Here is a 21,475-nt window from a genome sequence, read left to right on the forward strand (position 1 = left end):
AGGAAGGGAGAAACCCTTCCTGGAGAGCCGCGTCTCTGCCAGGCAGGAGAAACCTGGGGAGGGAGGCAGGGACCCCCGGGGGGGGGGCTTTGCCATTGCCCCCTGCCTCAGGAGAGGGGTTTGGGGCATGGGGCTCAGGGGTGCAGCAGGCGGATTCCTCCTCCCAGCTATGGGAGCACGCCGAGTCACGCGTGTGGGGCTGAACACGTGTGCCGGCGTGGGGGTGGGTGCGGGAAGGGGGGCAGGTCACACTGCGGGCCCGCGGGCACACGTACGTTAGCGCAGGCGGGAGCACAGCGGGGGCACGCAGCGGCCCATGGGCGTCCAGGGGTCTCCACCTTGGGGGGCTCTTCCTCTCACCCTTCGGCTCCAAGAGGCTGCTGGGGGCTGGCAGCAAAAAGCTGGAGGAGGATAGCGCTCCCCCGAGCATCCGGATGCACCGGCCCCCGCGGCAGCCCCTCGCCTGCCGGCATGGCCCCGGGGGTGGCAAATGAAGCCCCCTTTTGTGTGGGAGCAGGATGGGGAGGAGATATGCACGGGCAGGGAGGCCTTTTGGGGACCATCCTATCCCCAGGGCACGGGTCTGTGTGTGAGTGAGGGTGCTTGGTGTGCTCTGCCCGCGCGGTGGCATGGCCAGGGTGGGTCTGGAGACCATCAGCCCTTGGGGACCGTGGCCCCGTCCCCCACGCCCGTGGGTGGGAATCAGGTCGCTGCCCTGCCACCAGGGCCACAGGGTCCCCTCTGGCTGGGCCAGGCAGGAGCAGGAGGCTGGATGCAGAGATGCAAGGTGGGGATGAAGGTGGGTAATGGTGCAGTTAATGGAAAAGCCATTAGACCTTTCTCCTCCTCCTCCTCTTCTTCCTCACTCCGCCACTTGCTGTCCTCCTCCACTTCCACCTCCTTTCTTCTCTCCCTCTCTCTGCTCCTCCTTCTCTCTCTCCTCTCAAAGATTTCTCCCTATTTTTGTCTGGTTAGAGCCTTTTCTTTTCCTTTTAACCCTTCCATGGCAGCCTAAAAGGGAACTCAATCCATCTCAGCTGCCAAAGGCAATGCCCTTCGAGCTGGAGAGGGGAGCCCCTTCTCCCAGGGTGGCAGGGATACCTTCTGCTGCAAAACCATCCAGAAATGGGACAAAAGCTTAGAAGAAAGCCCTGCTGGGTGGGTCAGAAGGTGGGAAGGTGCAAGGGGTGGTGTAGATGGAGGAGGGGGTGTTCGTCCACAGTGGATGCTGCCAGGGGTTCCGGCAGCAGGGGGAACCTCTTCCCTGAGGTCTTGGACCTCATTGCTCTGATTTTATTGCCACTTTTGTGCTTTCTTATGTTAAACGCAGCAAAGAGGCGACTCAGCAGTAAAAAACCCAAGGAGGAGGGGGCCAGACCTTCCTCCTGCCTCCACTCCGAAATCCCCCCTGCTTTCCACCCCAGCTTGGGCACTGCAGGGAAACAGCAGGCCAGGACACAGCCTTTTTGCTCCCCCTCTAGCTGTGCTTTAGGCCAAGCCACTCACCCCACAATGGCATGGGACCCACAGGACCCGCTCCCCTGCCTGCCCCGGGGCCCACAGGGAGAGCTGGTGGGCAAAGTGGGGAGTGAGGAGCAGCTCCCCAGTGCAACCAGCCCTCCCCTGCAGAGCGATTTGGGCCAGCCCCTCCCTGGGGAGCCTGGCTGATGGCGGGCCGGTTTGGGGACCTGGGGACCTGCCATGGTTTCTCCAGCTTCTCCTGACACACTTCTGCTCCATTTGCTCCCACCCACCCCGTGCCAGCGTGTCCCCAGTCCTGCAGCCCCCCAGGCTCTGGAGGGATGCCGCTGCGGGCACCAGCAGGGCTTGTATTTTTTTTTGGGGGGGGGGGGGAAGCGGTTGCCGGGGCGACAGCATCCTCCTGCAATATGGAAACCACGGTTTCCATGGAAACCTTTTTTGCCCCAATTATTCTACCACTGCCACGTCCTTTAATTGGCCTTTAATATTTGCATTTTAGACTTGCCCCCCCACCTCGCAAGCAGCCAGGTGACCCCCGGGCAGCCCCCGGGGCCGGGTCCCCAGCAGGGCCCTGGTCCCCACGGCAGGGCGGCGGGTTTGGGAAGCAGTTGCCCCGGCAACAGAAACAGGGCGTTTCTGGCAGCGGTGGTCGCCATGGGGACGGGGATGCTGACGAAGGCTTGTGAAGCTGAGAAGACAAATTGCCCTCATCATTATCTCCGGGCTTGTCAATCAAACATATTCCCTTATTTACCTCAGCGAGGAGAGAGCCCCGGGAGCACACGGAGAGGGAGGGAGCGAGAGGAGAGCTGCTTGCCCCAAACTCCGCACTGGGGAGGGAGCATTTCCAGCCCCTCGGGATGGCCACCATCACCTGCAATCGCTTCACTGAGGAGTACCAGCTCTTTGAGGAACTGGGCAAGTAAGTTGGAGACGGGGTTGGGATGCTCGGAGTGGGGCTGTGTCCCAGCTGGGGAAGAGCCTCAGCAGCGCTGGGAACCTCCGGAGATGGGGGGAAGGAGACAGGCATGGAGCAAACGGACCAGGGAGCGGTGGGGGGGACTCAGGTTAGGATGGGGGCTGCCAGCTCCAGCCCTGCCAGCTCTGTCCCTTCTCGAGTTCGGGTGACTGCTGATGGGTGCTTGGTCAGGGTCTTGGGTCACCCCAGGGGGCTGGAGCTGCCTGGGGAGGGGATGGCTGCCCCTCTTATGGAAAAGCCACTCCTGAAAGAGGATGCTGCTGGCTCCCCTGGGAACTTCTCCAGCCAGGAGGAGGGATGGGACAGCTGAGGAGGAAAGCCAAAGCGGTGGGCACCCCTCACATTTCTTCAAGGAATTTCTCCATGTGTATTCACTGGGGTCTGGCTAGTCCTGCGGGAGACCCAGCCTGCCTGGTAGCCCCCGCAGAATCCCAGCGGCTCTTGGGCAGACCCAGGGTGTCTCCCACCCCTGCCCCTGTCCCAGCACAAGTCCCTGGGTGAGCCAGAGCTCTGCCTGACCCGGCTCTCCTGCCGAGGAGGGCTCAGCTCGGCAGGTCCGTGTGTCACCATGTGCCTGGATCACGGTGCATGTGTGTGCGTATGTGTGTACAAACAGAAATGCCTGTGCACGGTGAGGTGATCCTGGGGGACGCTGAGCACCCCAGCGTGGAGCAGGAGATTTCAGGTCCTCCCTGCGGGATGCTCCGTGGCTCCCCGAGCGTGTGGCTGTGAGGCGGGTGCAGAAGCGAGCAGGCGTGCGCCTGTGTTTTGGTTCCTGCGCCGTTTTTTTTTGGAGCCGGTGTGTAAATCTGGGGTGTGCGGCTGCGTGCCCCTCGGAGCGGCTGGTGGCAGTGGGCTCAGGGTGCCTGCGCTGGGTGGCTGGTGTCTGTGCTTCAGGCGGGCAGCTGTGTCCCTCCGTAGGCACGGGCACCCACTGCAGCCCCGCATCGCCAGGGTGCAGGGCAGCCTGCGCCTAAACGTGCGCCCGCACGCGCGTGGGCGTGCGAAACGGGGGCGAGGGAGAAAGGAGAGGATAAAGATGGAGAAATCGAGAGGCTGAAGCAGGGGAGGACTTTGTGCCAGGCTGAACGCCGTTAATATTCCCCAGTCAAACAGGGGGACCAGGTTGCTGCTACAAAGTGCATCTCCTTAGAGGCGAGCGGAACCTCCCCATCCCAGGACATGCACGTCCATCCCCTTGGTGTCAGGGTGGCTGCGAGGGACTGGTGGGGAGCAGTGGGTCGGGGAGCAGGTCCCTGCGGCGGGGACAGTCCCAGTTGGCACTACGGGCAGGGGGATGGGCACCTGCCGGGGTGCTGGTGGCAAGGTGGGGTTCGGGACCTGCTTTTTCCAGAGGTTTCTTGGCTTTTCTAGGCTCTGTGGTGGTGGCAGGGGGTAGGCAGGGGGTGGGCAGGAGAGGCAGCGGCTGCTAGTTGCCTGCAGGGAGGCTGCTGGGCCCTGTCTGGGCAGACGTGGCTGCAGGGACGTGGAGGGGAGCATGCAGGCCAGGCGCAATGGGGGAGGACCGGGAGGGCTCCTGGAGGCGTTTGGGGTGCAACACTTTGCTAGGGAGGTGCCGACGTGGAGGGCTGAGCACCCAGACTCAGGGGCTGCCCACACCACCCATCATGATGGTGTAAAACCACCTCGACAGATGCATTTTAACACGCTCACGAATAAAGGTGCAAAGCTGGCGCAGTGGCTCGCCAGCCCCCTGCAAGCATCGTACCCTGGCCCACCCGACCTCCCGGGGTGATGCAGGGGCAGCACAGCTCAGCTGGTGTTCGGGGCAGCGTCCCCAGCTCGGAGCATCCCACAGCTTTCCCGTCTGCTCTGGGGGTGCAGGTACCACTGCAGCACTGAGGTGTGTTCCTGAGTTGGGGGCTTCACTGGGCTGGTCAAGGCGCTGTGGAGCTGGTCGGGGATTTTCCACTGGGATGGTTTCCAGCACATCCTGGCACATTCAAAAATCAGCGGTTTCCCATGGGGAAATTTCTGCTTCGTGGGCTTAGGGAGGGAAATCAGGACGAAGCGCCGCACCTCTGCTCTGCTGCGGCAGCCAGTTGGGGTGGGAAGTGGCGTTCCTCCTCTGGCAAGATGCTCCTGGTGCTGGTTGTGGTGAGGGCATCCCGGCAGGGGCTGTCGCCCACCCAGACCCCAAAGGGGAGCAGCATCCTGCAGGGGCTCAGAGCAGAAAGGGTCCATCTTGAGTTTGCTGTCCCCAGGGGACTGGGACGGTGTGCTGTGGGGGGGACACACAGGGTGTCCCTGAGCCTGGCTGGCAGGAGGGGAGGTGCTGGGTGCCAGGCTGCTACGCCCACTGTGCTCCTTTGCCATCTCTGCGGCTGTCACCCATCCTGACACCCAGGCAAGCTGGGGGTTTAAGATGCCACACACCTAATGGTAGCACCACAGCGGGGCTTCGTGGGGAGGCAGAGATGGGCAGGGTCACCTGCAGAGCTCTTGGTGCATCTCTGCACCTCCCAGGCACGGGGAGGGCATCTGTCCCAAGTGGGGGACACAGAGCTGGGCAAAACCTGCAGCCCTGGCAAAGCTGAGCAAGTGAGGGGCTGCTCTGCCCCCCCTCCACCGCCCTACAATTGCAGGAGGGGATGGAGCAAGGGTGGGGGGCAGCGTGGTGCGGGATGGGGAGAGGATCCTGCCCACGGCCCCTGGAGTAGGACAAACATGAAGTGAAGCTCCATCGGCGCCTCCAAATCCGCCCCCGCGGCAGGTTCAGGGAGAGGCTGGAGACAATTAACCGTGCCGAGCGGTACGATCAGCCCCTCTGCTCCTGTAGATGCAGGAGAGGAGTTCTATTAAAAAGGAAAAAAAAAAAAACAACAAAAATGGAGGAACAAAAAATCCCCAGCCCACACTCTTCTCTCTAGAAAGGAGATAAAATGCCTCGGAGGAGGAGGAGGTGTTGAAGAGAGGGAGGGCGGCAGCAGCGCAGCCGGGCGCTGGCAGGGAAGGTGTGAAAAAGGGAGAAGCGGAGCATCCCCGTGGCAGAGCTGCTGCTCGGGCTGGCAGGGGGAAGACGTGGGGACAAGGCATGGGGTCACGTCTGGCCTGGAGGACCAAGGAACAGGGGCTGCAGGACTGGGACCCAGCAGTGCCAGGGCTTGGGGCTGGAAGGACAGGGCTGGCTGCTGGGCTGCAGGTCCAGCGTCACCCTGAAATGGCAGCCGTCAGCAGGGACATGGACACAGTCCCACCCCATGGCCCTGCGGGTGATGTACCCGTCTAGTGCTAAAACTGGGACATGCTGTCTCGTCTGGGATGAATGCCCCATCTCCGAGCCAAGCAGAGATGGGGTCACCAGCTGCCACTGGGGTTGGGGTCAGCTCCATCCAAAAAGCCAGCGCCCCAGGAGGGAAGGGACCCACGCTGCTGCCCACGGCCAGCAAAGAGGACATGTCTCCTTCCAAAGGGGTTTCTTGCACCAAGATAGGGCTGAGCTCCCTGCCTGGCATCTCCTGCTCTGCCCACACTACCCTGGCAGACCCCCATGCAAAGGGAGATGCCTGAGTTCATGGGGATTTAGATAGAGCCAAGGGGGGGATTTTTTTCTCCAGGCTGGGAAGATCCCACACGGGGCTGGGAAGCAGAACTTGGCTGCTGTGGAACACTCAGCAGGGTCAAACATCCAATGTGGGGGGTCCTGGCCAGTGCAGACCCCCTGAAGGACCCAACTGGGACTAGGACAAGGCTATGGCAAGCATGCTGTACCCCTTGGGTGTCCTGCACCCGCACCCAGTGCCTCGTGTCCCCCCTGCCCTCCAGGCTCATGGGGTCTTGCTTGTGCTTCATGGAGCACAAATAGACATTTGGTTTCTCTTAAAAAGGCCCAGAGGGGCCCAAAGTCATGAATGCAGCTGGGGGTGTGAAACCCTGCACTGTGCTGGTGTGGTGCACCCCATCCCTGGCCACTGCATCCCGCTTCCCATGTCTCGCCCTTCCCCGCCATTCGGTTTAGCTCGAATAAATGGATGAGTGAGTAGCTGTGGGTCCAGGGACCTGGAATGGCTGGGGGTCCCCAGCCACCAGGGGCCCAGGACACCTACATCCCTCCAAGCCCACGTCAGGTCCTGCAATGAAACCCTGCGGCTGGGGTAGAAACCCCAAGCTGGTGCGGTGGGCGTGGGGGCTCCGCTGCTTGCCGTGCTCACTGCTGCAGGGTCTCCTGGCACTGCAAAAGCAGCACATGGGTCCGTAGGAAAACAATAGGAAAGCTGGGTCACAGGGACTCACAGCAGCCCCCAAACCCCGGGCAGTGCGGGGTGCACAGCAGGATGGGGAGAGCGGCACCATGGGGCTGGCAATGGCTCTGGTCTCCCTGATCCGTGGCAAGCTGGATACGAAGCCTTTTGCCCCCTTCCTTTCCAATTATTCCCCCCCTCAGACTACAGGGATATTAACAGCTCAGCTTTTCCAGCACAGCCAGGATTAAATGGCAGGATGGGGAGGCTGGGAAGCACCAGGATGCTGTTCCCCCGGCTCCCACCCGGCACGTGCCGCCAGCGATGCTCTGCGCGGCGGCGCTGGGTGCGTGGGCAGCCGGCTTCGCTGGGGCTCCAGCCCCATCCCTCCGCACCCTGCCGCTCGCCTGTTCTCCTAAAGATCACATTCAAACCCAAATTGCCTGTCTCCACCCGCCCCCACCAGTAAAATCAATTATCCGTCGCTGCTCGCCAGCCTGCGGCCTTTTATTCCTCGGCAGGGAGCGGGAGCGGGGCGACAGGGAGCGAGGGGAAGGTGGGGCGGGAGGTGGGATCACTTTTGATAGTTGTTATTTTAGCGATTGGAGAGGTTTGGCACAAAAGGGAACCTGGTACAAAGGTTGTGCTCAGCAGGGCTGGAGCGAGCGTGTGTGTGTGTGTGCAGCGCTGCAGCTCCCAGCGTCGTGCTGGTGTGCTTTTCGTGCAACGAGCTGTCGGGGCTCGGGGTATGGGGTACGGGGGCAGAGGGGCTTCTTTCGAGTGTCCCAATCGCCTGTGCTCGTTTGCCGATCAGGCTCCAGGAGACCCTTGCACGTTGGCTCACGCGTGTGCAAGCTGCAGCAGCAGCAGTCCCTGTCCAGCTCGGCCCAGCAGTCCTTGCTCTCACAATCCCCTGGGTTGTCCTGCTTGTGTGACAGTTTTGCAGCTGGGGGAACCTTGCACCGCTCTCCTGCACCCACAGCTGGTGCTTGCACCCGCTTCTGCAAAGTGCTGCCGCAACTGCAAGGTCTAGAGCGTGCAAAGCCGCACACATGGACTAAAGTGAAGTGGCCGAGTGCTGCGTGGCAGCTTGCAGCCATCCTGGCATCCCTCGGGAGCCAATACCCCTGGTAAACCACTGCCCCTTCTCTCCCAGGGAAAAGCTAGGGCAGAGCCTGGGAGGAAGAGGAGGAAAGAGGCACGATGCCTGGCGTGTCCCAGGAGAGCACAGAGGGGCGAATCCTGCATTCGTCCCCAGCTCTACCTGTGCCTGCCCCCATCATTCCCCAAGGACAGCAGTGCAGGGAAGCCAACTGAGAGCCCTCCGTGTTTTCTCCAAGCCCCTTCCCCAGCCAGCACCCATCCCTGTGCCTACCCGCCCCCCTGGCTGCCCCGCGCCCCGCAGGCTCGTCAGGGCTGAGCTGTGCCTGGCACAGAGCCCTTCACATCTCCCTCCGGCTTTTTGTCTTCCCAGGGGCGCTTTCTCCATCGTCCGGAGATGCGTGAAAGTGTTGGCAGGACAAGAGTATGCAGCCAAGATCATCAACACCAAGAAGCTGTCTGCTCGAGGTAGGTGCTGGGGGTGTTTTCGAGGAGGCGAGGGGTGAGCAGGCTTTGCAGAGCGGGGAATTTGTCCACTTTGCACGGCACTGGGACGGTGCCTTTGATGTGCAGCGAGGCCAGGGGTGTTTGATGTGTGGTGGGGGACCCCCTTATCCCACCCTGTCTGCACTGCGGTGCACACTGAGCTCCTTGATGGATGGGGCGAATGTCCCGAGGAGATGTCTCGGTGGCTGCTCACTGCATCCCATCCAGGCACAGGGATGCACCCGCAGCCCAGCTGTGCCAGGGCTCTGCAGGGATCCTGGACCCTGGCTTGCCCGGGGAGCCATAGGACCCCATTTCTCTCCCTGACACCCCCCCTTGCTGCCTGCTGCATGCCTTGTTGCGGCAAAATGATGGTTACAGCCTTGCGGCAAGTCAAACTGCTACCAGCCTCAGGCACTGGGTAGCACAGTTATTTTGGGAGCATCACCTTCCCTGAGAGGGTCCCCGCTGACCCCCCTGTCCCTGCTCTCAGGGGCTGCAGGTTTCCTCACTCGTTTACCTACATGAATGAAACGGGAACGTCCTTCAAGTGGGGATTTGATTCCCTTTCTACCTGGAGATGGGCCCTCGCCCTTCACTGCCGTCTAATTAATCGCTCCGGTGGAGCACGTTGACTGCTTTGCTGCTGGAAGAGGCGCTGGTGGGTCTGTCCTGGCTGCTCCTCAGGGCAAGGCTGAGCTGAGCCAGCACAGAAGAGCTTCAGTCATCCCTTGCCCTGAGGCAGGGACCCCTCTGCCCCCAGGCATCTGGCAGAGGAGCTGTGATGAGGAGGATGGAGAGGATGGGACAGCAGCTGCCGTGTCCCCGGCTCCGCCTCAGTCGGGGAGTGCAGGATAGGTGCCGAGAGTGAGTGCCCTGCCGGGAGGTTTTAATTAACTCCCTCCCTTGGTTTCTTTCCCTGATGCCACTGCTCACCACCGAAGGCAAAACTGAAACGCAGAAAACGGTGACAAACTCCTTTCTGACCTCAAATTAAACCAGTGCTTTGCAATCTCCCTCCCGCAGCGCTCCCGAAGTGGCACAGCACTGACGCTGAGCACCCCCAGCTCCCCCCAGCACCGGCCTCTGCCCCTCTTCGGGGATGTGGACCATTCCCTTCCTTCAAGGCCGAAGGCTCCCAGCTCAGGACAGCCAGCCAGGCTCCGGGCAGGGTGTGTGGTGCTGGCCTCGGCACTGGGCTCCTGCCCGCATACCCCAGCTGGCAGTGGGGCAGGCAGCTAACGCCTCCCGGTTTGCAGGGCTGCCTGGAGGAGCAGATTGAGCCGCCTTCCTTCTGCTCCTTCCTACCTCCGCTCGCCTGCTCCGGCAGTTTGCCCCTCTCCATCCTCTTCTGGGGTTTGTGCTGTCCCTGCAGTGGTTCTGTGTCTGTCTGTCCCCTGGAGAGACCTCTCCGGGGTTATTTTCCCTGCTCTGCCATCTGAAAACACAGCTGCTTTCGCTAACAGTCTTGAAAACCTCATTTCTGCAATGCTAGCATGGGGGATGGTGCTTCCCCAGGCTGGGAGCAATCCCCGAAGGGGCACGAGGAGCCACTGTCCCGTGGGGACGTGCCACTGGCTGTATCACACACAAAGAGCAGGAGGGCAGGTGTGCAGGGAGGAGAGGGGTCGGGGGGGAAGTGAGAGGAGCTGTGAAATACCCCCATGGTCTCTTCAGACGTCCTCCTGGCTGCTGACACAGGGACCCAGCAAGAGAGAAACTGGAGGTTTTGGTGGAGAAATGGGTTTGGGGTCCAGGCAGCAGCTGGATTTGTGGGGTAAGAGAGGGGCTGCAGCTGTGGCTCACTGCCCCCAGCAGCACTTCACTGCGTGGTGGACGTGCCACATGGGTGGGAGGATGCTCTGACCCACGGCAGCTGCCCCCCAAAACTCAGCGGGTCCCTCTGCCTGAGGGGAACATCCCCCTGTCTCTTTGTCCTTCTGTCCATCTGTCTCCCTGCCCCACTGCTCTGCCGCAGCCATCCCACCCACGTGCAAAGCCCCTGCAAGCCCTGTCCTGGAGATTTGCACAACCTGGGGGAGTCCCCTGCCAGCCTGCGGCCCCGTGTGGGGGTTGTATCAGCACGACGCTCAGGGGACACAGCAGACCCAGAGACCCAGCCCTTCCTTGCTGTGCGTTCATGGCAGGGAAGCTCTGCCCAGGTGGGACTCACGCAAGCTTGGAAAGAGCAAAGCCCCTGGAGCACAGGCTGCCTTCGCTCTCCAGGTGGTGGGCAGCTCATTTCGGGCAGCTTGTTTCGGGCAGCTCTTCCCCTTGCATTTGGCAGCTGAGCCCGTGGCACCAGGGGGAGGGATGGCCGTGCTCCCCCAGGACCTTTCTGGGGTGCTCACATGCTGGGGTGCACCAAGGGGAAGACCTGGGCTTACCCAGGGCTGCATACCCAGGCACTGCAGCCCCGCAGGCACGGCAGGCTCCTCCACGCCCGCATGGCTTCGCCCTTCACTGGCCAGCTGGATCTGTTGGGGTTTGCCCTGATGGGACATCGCTGCTGGGGACTGCCTGGGGGCTTTTGGGCAGGGATTCCCAGCCCTCACCGCGTAGGGATAAGCACACTTCCGAGCCCCTCCTGGGTGCCACTGAGTCTCAAGTGCTGTCCCCTTCCCCTTTGGAGGGACCCCATCTCTGCCCCCTTTAAACTCCCTGATTCATTTTCCATTTCGCCTGGTTTTCGCTGGTCTCCCACCCCCTTCCCGCACTCTTTGCAGTTTACCAAACCTCCCCAGCCTCCCGGCGCTCCCCACCAAGCCGCCCGTGCCGGGCTTTGCCTTCGCGGGCGTTTTGGTGGCAACAGATTGCGAGGGTACAAAGAGGAGGGCAGCAGCTGGGGGGACAGCACGGCGCTGCTGCCGCCGTGGCTCAGCCGGGGAGCTGGAGCTGAGCTGGGCGGCTTGTGGTGCGGAAGGGATGGGGGAGCCTCCTGCCCCCCACCAGTGGCCAGGCTGTGCAGCTGAAGGCCTGGCTGGCAGCAGCGTGCAGGCACACAGGGCGGTGCTGGGATCTGCTCCATACTCGGGGACTAATTTGCTGTCATTCCCTGTGATCTCTGGCCTCTTCTAAGCAAGCAAAGGGGCTTTACTAGACACCGGCAATGCTGGGCTTCCTCATGGGCCGTTTGGTGCCAGTCTGCAGGCTGCAGATGGGGAAACTGAGGCAGACAGTGATGATCAGTGACTCACCTAAGATCACTGTCAGGAAGGAGCAGAAAAGGGGGCAGAAAACAGCTCCCCCGTTCGTTCCCCAGAGAAGTGTTTGCCACACTGGTTGCACTGTCTCTCCATCCCACCCCTATCCTCCACCCGGCAATGGACTCTGGTTGTGAAAATCGACAGCCTAAATCCCAGCGTCTCCCTGTCACCCCATCCCACCCCGAGGAGGTTGTCCTCACTCCGGGGGAACACTGTGGGGTGCTGAAAGAGGCCACCGAGGCTGCCCAAGCCTTTGGCTCCTGGATCCCAGCGTAGGCTGCAAAACTCGCCCCAAGCTGTGGGGTGACTCGCCCATGCTGAGCCCCGCGGTCACTGGATGGGGGATATCGAGCCCTGGGGAAGGCTCCAGCCCCCGCAGGGAAGGGGCTGTGTTGTCTTCATGTCTCAGCGGTCGGAGACACTCAGATTTGGTTCAATGCAGAGCGAGACTCTGGGGTGTGAACCTGCAAGGTAACAGCGATAGTGCTGAGAGACGAGCAGCCTTAATTATGTCCTCACTTCTCCTGGCTGCTGGGTTCCTGCTAGCACGAAGTACCTCCAGACAAGGCACCTCCATGCAGGGTGGCTGGGTCAGGTATAAGGAGGCAGAAAAATGCAGATGCAGGGAAAAAGAAACGAAATTATTTGAAAATTGATTCCAGGCTCCCCCAAGGTCGAGCCTTTTTTGTCTCAGCTCAGTTTGCTTTACCAAGAGCTATATTGTCTTGTATCCCTGAGCCTGGCAAAAGGAGCCGTCCCTCCCATTTGGAGATGGGCACCAGTGCGGAGCAAATTTTCAGAGTCAGGGTTTTGTGATGTAGGACATCAAAGACCTGATGTGAAATGGCTGGGGGTCGGAGAGGGGGAGCGGAGCGGATAGCCCCATTTCAGCTTGACATCTTATGCTGGTCGGCTCTATCTTGACCGTTCAAGTGGTGCCATTCGGGGCCAGAAATGTCCTTGCTGATAGCCTGTTCTTGGCTGAATAAAAGAAAACCAAGCAGGTGCTGCTGGCAGTGATCATCCAGGCAGCTCCAGGGTTTTTGGGAGGTGATGTTCAGCAAAGAGAAAGGAGAGAGAACTGCGAGGGATCATCCAAAGCCCAGAACTGCTCATGGCATTAGTGCCTAGGGGCTTGCCTGGGGGCTGCATCTGTGCTGGGATACTGTCCGTCAGGTCCTGTTACTGGATGTGTCCCCAAACCTGTTTTACTTTAGCAAAAACCAAAAAAGGACAGATTTGCTCCTTGCCAGCTGCTCCATCCCTCCCAGGTTTCCCATGCAGGCAGCTCCTCCAAGAGAGAGAGCATGACAGGAGCGGAGGGTGGTTTATTCCCTTTCCCCAGACCCTAATTTAGGGCTGTTGCCTCTTTCAGATCACCAGAAGCTGGAACGAGAAGCCCGGATCTGCCGCCTTCTGAAGCACCCCAACATCGGTAAGCGTGCTCTGCTCTCCGCCGTGGGCCAGGCAAGGAGCCGGGCAAATGTGCCGTGCTCCGTGCCCAGCTCCGCTGCCCGCCTGCCCTCCCATGCCCCCGCCAGGGCTGGGGGGGTTCCCATCAATGGTTCAGCCCTGTCCACAGGCTGTTTGTCCTTTCCTTGCGTACCAGCCACCATCCTGGTGATGGAGAAGGGGCACAGTGCCCTGTTGATCCGCAGAGCTGTCCCTCCTCTTCCTCATGGGAGGCAACATCTTCAAACGGGGTTGTGGGAAGAAAGGCCTCCACCGAGCACGGGGGGGACTGAAGTAGGTCCTACCTAACCCACTTGGCCATAGCTCCCTCAGGGAGAAGCGGGGCCCCAGTAGGCTGCCAGGGACTATTTTTACCCCTCTCTCTCCCCCTCCCCCCCCCCCCCCCCCCCCCCTTCGGGTGCTGTATTCCTCTGCGTGCTCCAAAAAGTGGCTGCAGCTCTGAGCAGCAGCAGCAGCGCGGGGCGTGTAGGAGGAGCGATGGCGGGGGGGAAGCGAAGACTTTCCCACCGACCGTCCATCTGAGAGTAGCCTCCTTCGGAAAAGCTGTTTCAGGAAAACTCCTGAGCCCCTGCAAAAGACAAAAATAGGCCAGAAGGAGAGAGAGAAAGAGAGAGAGAGGGGAGGGGAAAGAACTGCAGTAAAAAAAATTCCAAACCCCAGCCTTGAGAGTGATGCTGATGCGGGTTGTCGGTCCCTGGGGATGGTCCGGCAGCAGGAGTGGGGTGAACCCTCAATCCCTTCTACTGCACCCCAGGATGTGCTGACCCCAGTGGGATCCTGCAGCTTTCGGGAAAGCATTTGGGGGTAGGACAGGAGCTCTGCAGCGCTCGCATCCAGCAGCTGGGACCTGAGAGGTTTTCCCTTTGGCTGAGCTCCTCCGTGACCCCTTCACTGCTCCGGGTGGCCTGGATCCATCCTTCCCCAGGAAGAACTGCAGCAGATCCAGGGAGCCAGACCTGGGGCCACTGGGAGCAGCCATGTGGCTCCTGCTCCATAAATATTTCAGTTCAGAGAAAGCCTGTCAGCTTCCATCTGTCTCAGGCACCCGGCAGCGTGGCAGGTCTCCCGATGTGCAGGACCGATGCCCTGCACAGGAGCTGCCCTGCCGGGGTCCCAGTGGGGTGTCCGGCTTCCACCAGTCAGAGTGGCACTGGGGGCCTTTCCTCTGCACCAAAATACACGTGGGGATTGCTGACACCTGAAGGCAAGTTGCTGTAAAGTGGGTGAATAGCAAGAAATGCTAAAAACGAAGGAATCCGCCTGAGGAGGACTTGCAAGACAGTAGCTGGGCCATGCAGCCAGAGCTCCCCAGGCTCCCAGCCTGGCCCCAGCTTTTCCCTACCGCTGTCTTCCTCCCTTCGCTATCCATCATCTGCCCATGGGGCTGTCAGGGTCTCTGAGGACAGAAACACCTTAGCCCCACTGTGCCTTCTACCCCTTCCCTGCAGCACAACCTGCTGTTTGGCCGTGACCTGCAGAGATGGGAGGCTTCGAGCAACTCTGCTGCACAGGTCTGGAAGGGGTTAACGGCATGAGATGCTAACGAGCCCAATCTGGCTGCTATTTATACCCAGGAGGCTCTTCTCCTACCCCACACCCTCACCCCCCCACTGTTCCTGCTGCCTGGAAACTTGGGCTCGCAGCTTCCCTTGCATGCAGCACAAGCCAGCTAATTACCCACCCAGGAGCTGGAACGAGCTGTGCCATTGCAGACCAGCCCTAAAGAGAGAAAGAGGAGCCACTGCTGCCAGGGGCTTGGGGAAAGCGAGGCAGAAATCCCCTCTGCATCCCTTTCTGGGAGAAACAACCCAGCTGCTGAGGGTCTGTGCTGGCTCCTCGCTCGTTCCCTGCAGCAAGGTGGGGTCCCTTCATCCATCTCCCGTGGGAATGCCGTGCTGCAGCCACGAGCTTGGAGGCACCAACCTGTGCTTTGCACCATGCCTGCAGGAGAAGCTTGCGTAGAAAGCCATGCACGTGTGGTTGAGGGCAGGTCCTGGTCCACGAGACCCCGCAGCGCATCCACAGCACGAGGCGATGAATTAGGGAGAGCTGCTGTTTCCCAAAGCTGCGTGTCCTTGCAGGGAAGTGTTGCTTTGTCGGGGAAACTTTGGCTACACCTAGCCCTGGAGTTTTAACTCCACGTACCCATTGTCTTCTGACCCTCAGTCCCGAAGCTATGTCCCACTCCTGCCTGGCTCTTGGCAACAAGCTGGAGAGATTTGGCCATTGTGGCTCTGGTCAGTAACAGATACTTGCAGGACCAGGCTATATTTAGAGCGGCTGCTCCTTCTTATACCTTCTCAGCTCCTGGCAGCCATGGGCATTGGGACTTCCCCAAGCAGGGGACGTATCAGGACCACGTGCTTACAGTTAGGCTGGCCCTATCCACACCGAGCTTGCCTGATCCTGCTTTGAACACTTCGTCTTCTGCAGGTTCCCAGGCACGATAGCCCAAATCCTTCTCAGATGAGATGGCATGTGAAGAAATGTGTTTCTTCCAGTAGAGGAAGGCAGAAAAGCTGGGATTATGTGTTGAAGAAAAAATAGGGAGCAGATATTGGTGTTGGAGCACAGGGGATGTCTATGGGGACCAGCACTGGGGAAGGATAACCAGGGAATAAGATGAGAAAATTGTGTTAATAGACAAGACCACTGGAGAGACCAAGGGGAACGATGCCATCCAGCTCAGCAGACCTCCTCTGCCCCTTGCCCTCGCTGGGGTGAGACGATGTTGCTGGCAGCTTGCTCTTACCAGTGGCTGAGCTTGGAGGGAGGGGTAGGAGCAGCAAAGTGGTGTTCTCTGGCCTGGGAGATAAAAGCAATGCAGCACAGCGTCTGCACTCGGTGTTGGGGCTTGTTATCTCCCCTGGCTCAGACTCAAGTCTGGAGGATGTTTCCCTACAGGGCTCAGCTGATTTAGCTGCGGTAAATGGGCTAGGAGCAAAAATCCCCACAAAATCATTCACCCAAGAATTTCCTTTTCCTCCCTGGATCCCAAAGATCTCAAAGGTGTTGAAAGTTGTATTGGGCTGAAACCAGGTGAGCAGAGAGGAAGGCTTAAATATTTACAGCCTCAAGGAAATCAGAGCAAAATGTGATGTGGTGGCCAGAGGATACCGGACCAGTCTTTGTTTATACATCCTACCTGTTTCTGTGCCTGTCCTCTTGCTGCACATCTGCCTGCTAAGCTGTGAGCAGAGATCTAAGCCTGAATAACCAGAGCCCAGCTGCAAGGTGGTGGGTTTGCACCCGTCTGTACCTGGCAAGACATGCCCCAGGGGAGAGGGTGCCCCTCAGCGTGATGCCAGCCCCGCTGGGAACAGGGAGAGTGCGTCCTCCAAAGGAAACTCATCCCGTGGTGATTCCTGGATATCCCTGACCTGAGCCTCCCAAGGAGAAAAGGAAGGTTGTGAGTGGAAAATAATAAAAAAAAAAGCCCCGTTGATGCCAGGACTGGCAGCCCAGCACCTTGGCTGAGCTCTTCCTGCACCCGGGCACCTCTCCTGATGGGGCAGAGGGCTGGGCTGGGGGCACTTGCGCCTGCAGCCTGCCCAGCGCCCAAGATAGCCCAGCAGCTGCCCGGGACCTCGGCCAGGCACCAGCTCCGGGCAGTCCCTGATTTGGATGTGACCTTTGAGCCTTGCACCACTGCCCAAGGCTGGGGCCATGGCTGGGGGTCCCTTGTTGAGCAGGGGGACCCCCTCCCACCCAGCCAGCGGCAATAGCAAGAGGAGGAGGGAGGAGGAATAGCCCCACTCTGCCCTTCTCCAGCTCCTGCTTGTGCCCAAAGAGGAGCAAAGGTGTTCCTGGGGCGCAGGGTGGGAGCCAGGCATACCCCATAACCCTTCTCTCTCTGCCGCAGTGAGGCTCCACGACAGCATCTCCGAAGAGGGCCACCACTACCTGATATTTGATCTGTGAGTAATGGTTAAATGCATCTCTTAATCCACCGGCAGCTGCATGCTTCCACCCCAGGGCAGCCCCCGCCAAGCCTTCCCCCATCCTCCCCCTCACTCAAGCCCTTCCCGCAGGCTGGGTTTGAACCAAGCTTGGGTCGCCCAAGCCAGACCGAGGGCAGGTCTCTGCCCTGCGCCCCCAATGCCGTGCACGGTGCAGTGGCATTTCAGGGGGGGATTTGCCAGGGCTGAGCAGGCTGTAAATCAATCCAGCTCCCTTGCGTGTCGTGCTGAGATGGCCGAGCGTGACTCCCCCGCCGTTTTTCTCCCAGGGTCACCGGTGGGGAGCTGTTTGAGGACATTGTGGCCAGGGAGTACTACAGCGAAGCGGATGCCAGGTGAGCACGGACACACGCCGGGCCACAGAGGGGACAGCAGTTGTCCCCTTCTCCCATGAGCTGCTGCCTTCCAGGGTCCTACACATGTGGCTTTCCACAGCACGAGCTCCTTCCATGCTGGGAGGTGTTTTACAGACGTACTCATAAACCAGATGTGTAGTGCTAAACCAAAAAGAGATCTTTTTAACTCGTTCAGCTCCTGTGTCAGGAAGTGCCTGTGTTACCAAAGGGCTGGTCCCCCCTCAAACCAGGCAGCTGCCAGCCGCCGCTTGCAGCATCCTCCCTCCCTGGGCTGGTGATAAAGCCCACATCTGACCTCCCTGTAAGGGAGGATGACATCGGAGTTCCCTGGGCTGGGGGCATCAGGGCTCCCCAGGCTGGCAGGGAGGAAGCCCAGCACATCAGGCGGGTGCCCCAGCCAGGAGTGTGGTAGCACAGCCACCCCCCAGTCCTCACACTTTCCTCTTGCAGCTGCATTACAGTCGTTTGTAAGCGTTTCTCTGGCGTTTACCACTTGAAAGCACTAAGGAGGAGCAGTCAAGACAGGCTGGGTGGGAGGATGGGATGGAGCTCCGCTCCCTCCCACGCTCCCGCTGGCGCTTTCCAGGTACCTTGCAGCAGAGGCAGGGGGCTGGGTACAGTTCCCTTTGGTCCTTACAGCTTGGCCAGGGCACAGCATTAGCCTCATTTTTTTGAGGGGACATGAATTGGCCCTCTCCAGTCTCCAGATACCACTGGGCCTCTTCTCTTTGCCCCCAGAATAAGCACAGATGTCCAAGGGGGTGGTAAGCTTTATGCTACTTCTGTCTGCATGGAAATATCCCTTATTTCTAGGCAGAAAGCAATCTCATTTAATGGGCTGCCTGCACTGAATCCACTTACAACCCATCCACTTATTAGTGTCATACAAATAAAATAAAATACATGTAAATAAAGACCTTCTGCCTTGCACACAGCTGTTTTGGAGCAGAAGTGATCATTGCCTCAGTCTTTTTCCCTTCCTTTCTCATGCGTGCAGCAGAGCTGGGGTTTAATGAACTAGATATAAAGTGAACAGACGCAGCAAGAGCCACCCGCGTTAGAGGAGGCCAGGGAAATGGGGCCGAAGCGAAGGTTAGCTCGATGTCTGAGGAGAACGTCTGCTCTGCCTGCGTTTGGAGACCAAATCTGGGCTGGCAGCCTCCACCAGTGGTCTCCAGCTTTCCCCCAGCATTGCTTCTGTGGGGACCCCCTGGGCTCAGCCGTAGCCCCCATGCTCCTGCTCGCTGTGACTGGGTGTCCAGCAGTTCTGGTGGGGTCTTACTGGGTGACAACTGCTCTCCAAGGGTGTGTGGCTTTCGGTGGAGGGGAACGCTGAGCTGTGCTGCAGGGCTGCTGGTGGGAAGCACGGTGGGGAGAGGGGCAGGAGGGGTGACATGCAGCCAAATAGAAGTGTCTAGGGAAACTCTGCCTTGCTGGCCAGTTCTATGAGTTTTCTCCTTTATCCTGCAGCCACTGCATCCAGCAGATCCTGGAGGCTGTCCTGCACTGCCACCAGATGGGGGTGGTCCATCGGGATCTGAAGGTAGGAGATGCAGGGGAAGTGCTTGTGGCAGGTCATGGGAACCCCATCTGTGATGCAAAACGCTGTGCAGCAATGCCCAGCATCCTCCAGAGGAGCTGAAACAGTGGGGAGGAACACCATGTAGGGCTTCTGGAAAGCCACAGAGCAAAGACCAGCTCTGGGATGAAACAACACAAGGGAGGGGGGGTAGGGAGGTCCTTGTAGTCCCTGGTCCTCTAAGGATCTGGGAACACCAGGATACACAGAGCAGGACAAAGCAGCTGGGGAGCACATCCAGAGCCCTGCCCTTCCTCCCTGCTGTGCTGGGAAGCCCCCTCACCATGACAGCAGAGGCCTGGGGAGGCTTTCGCTCTTCTCCAACCCCTGTCTCCTCGTGCAGCCTGAGAACCTGCTGCTGGCATCCAAGCTGAAGGGTGCTGCTGTCAAGCTGGCTGACTTTGGCCTTGCCATCGAGGTGGAGGGGGACCAGCAAGCGTGGTTTGGTGAGTAGGACTGGCCCAAGACAGGGCATCCTGCAGCCTATGTTGGTGTGTTTGGTCGGGGGGGCCTCTGGGAAGGACATACATCCACAGGACATGAACCTCAATTTATGGGAGCATCCCAGCAGCACCAGCCTGGAAGGCACAGCAGATGAGGAGGTTGGTGGCTCCAGCCGTGCCCCTGGAAACATCCCAGTATTGATCCAGGGCATGGAAAAACAGCTCCACAGGGAATTGATGAGTCATGGAGATGTCCTGGTGAGCTGGACAAGCTGGCAACAGGGGCAGACCCCAGGGGAGGAAAGCCTCTTCCAAGTGCTGGAGGTGCACATCAGAGCACTCCAGCCTTATGCACCATCCCCGGGGTTGGGCTGCTGCCATGGTTTGCTCTGCTCTTGGGAGTCACAGAGGTTTCTGGAGGGAGGGTGCTTGTCTGCCAGGGCCAGGGCTCTTTGCTTCCAATGCCTGGCTGGGCACCAGGAGATGCTGGTGAGCTGTGTGGGGATGGGGGCTGCCTGCTGGTGATGTGTGACGGGGGCTGTCTGTCCCAGGTTTCGCTGGCACCCCGGGATACCTCTCCCCCGAGGTGCTCCGGAAGGATCCCTATGGCAAAGCTGTGGACCTGTGGGCTTGTGGTAAGTGAGACTGGGTCTGAAAAGCTGGGAACAGGCTGGGCTGCAGGGGATGAGGCAGGCTGTTGATCCAGCATGTCCCAAGTCACAGTCGCTAGATGTGTCTCGGGGAGGTCAGGGCGGAACATTCACCAAAGAGGTGGCACATTACCCTGGGCTGTCCCCAAAGCAGCACCCTCTTTCCTGCTCCAGTGGCACCCTTCTCTGAAGGATCAGCCCCCTTGCTATGTACCCAAAGCTCCCTGGCAACTCTTTGCCCCTGTGGCGCCGGTGGATTCAGGCAATGCCTCCGCACAGCTGCAGCCGTAGGGGAGCCTTCTTCCACCCGTGATGGGGAGGAGGCATTGCCCAGCCCTGCCGGGGCATCCAGCTTGAGGCTGTGCATGGTGGCTGCCAAAGCCATGTACCTCCACAGCCGCTGAACATGTCAGCATGGAGCTGGACCCACCAACGAGCCTTTTGCTTTTTAATCGCAGGGCAAATCCTCCCATTTCCCTAATTTCTCAGTTTCTCTGCTTGAGTTGGGCCAGTCCCCAGGCTGGGTCTGCTCACACCTCCAGCAATGAACTCTCTCCCACTGATCCCACATCTCCTCTCCTGGGCAGGTGTCATCCTTTACATCCTGCTGGTTGGGTACCCGCCCTTTTGGGATGAAGACCAGCACCGACTCTACCAGCAGATCAAGGCTGGGGCTTATGATGTGAGTAGGTTTGTCTTGCTCCCCCCTTTCATGGTCTCCTTTCTCTCCTGCCTTGCTGTCTGCTGCTCCAGAAGAGCAACCAGGACAAATTCAGACAGATTGGAGCAAGTTTCTTTCCTCTGTTCTGGTCTCAGAGGGTTGGGCAAGCTGTGGTGCCCAGGTGCACACACTGCCATGTTTCAGGTCCACTTTGCAGGGCAGATAGGTCTTGTCCTGGGCCTTCCACCTTTCTCCTTCCACCCCTGCTCTGCAGTTTTTCAGATGGCAGCTCTTTCCAGTTGCTACTGTCTCTCCAACATGTCCCATGGGCAGAAGCAAAGGACTGCAGGAGAACCAACCCAAGTGCAGAGGGGCTTCTGCTCCCTCTATTGCTCCCTGCAATCTCTCACCCCAGTCCCTTTGCTTTGGCAGTTCCCCTCCCCTGAGTGGGACACAGTCACTCCTGAAGCGAAAGATCTCATCAACAAGATGTTGACCATAAACCCATCCAAACGCATCACGGCAGCAGAGGCTCTGAAGCACCCCTGGATATCGGTGAGTTGGTGGCATTCACCAGTTGGGGTGGAAGGTCTAGAGATGTGGGAGTTTGCAAGGGGGGAACATCTCACTGGGGAGCACGTGTTATCAGACATGCTGTCTGGCTCTTTTCTCCATCCTGAGAAGATGGTTTCCTGGCATGGTTCCTCCCAGTGCACTCAGAACAGCCTTTTCCCCGAGGCTTTACAGCAGAGAAAACCCAGAGTGTGAATGCAAACAAGATGTCCTAGGGGAGCTAGTGTTGGGAGGGACACACATGTTGCCAGCCCTGTGGGGACAGGCTGATTTCTTGGTGTCACGCTGCACCGGGGTTGTCTTTCCTCAGGGGCGGTGGGAGCAG

General features: G+C 59.5%; 1 protein-coding gene across 5 annotated transcripts in view; it reads left to right on the forward strand.

Moving 5' to 3' along the window:
- Positions 1-2,342: 2,342 nt before the first annotated feature.
- CAMK2A (calcium/calmodulin dependent protein kinase II alpha) overlaps positions 2,343-21,475 on the forward strand; it is a 31,213-nt gene continuing 12,080 nt past the window's right edge. For all 5 annotated transcript variants that reach the window (XM_086471098.1, XM_086471100.1, XM_086471097.1 and 2 more), the window contains exons 1-10: positions 2,343-2,404; positions 8,138-8,232; positions 12,832-12,891; positions 16,792-16,846; positions 17,158-17,223; positions 18,715-18,787; positions 19,167-19,269; positions 19,818-19,901; positions 20,504-20,598; positions 21,010-21,132. In XM_086471098.1, the coding sequence (XP_086327224.1) occupies positions 2,343-2,404; positions 8,138-8,232; positions 12,832-12,891; positions 16,792-16,846; positions 17,158-17,223; positions 18,715-18,787; positions 19,167-19,269; positions 19,818-19,901; positions 20,504-20,598; positions 21,010-21,132 (816 nt within the window). The remainder of the gene's footprint in view (positions 2,405-8,137; positions 8,233-12,831; positions 12,892-16,791; positions 16,847-17,157; positions 17,224-18,714; positions 18,788-19,166; positions 19,270-19,817; positions 19,902-20,503; positions 20,599-21,009; positions 21,133-21,475) is intronic.

The sequence above is a fragment of the Leptosomus discolor genome, chromosome 10, assembly GCF_034619465.1.
Source record: "Leptosomus discolor isolate bLepDis1 chromosome 10, bLepDis1.hap2, whole genome shotgun sequence".
NCBI lineage: Eukaryota > Metazoa > Chordata > Aves > Leptosomiformes > Leptosomidae > Leptosomus > Leptosomus discolor.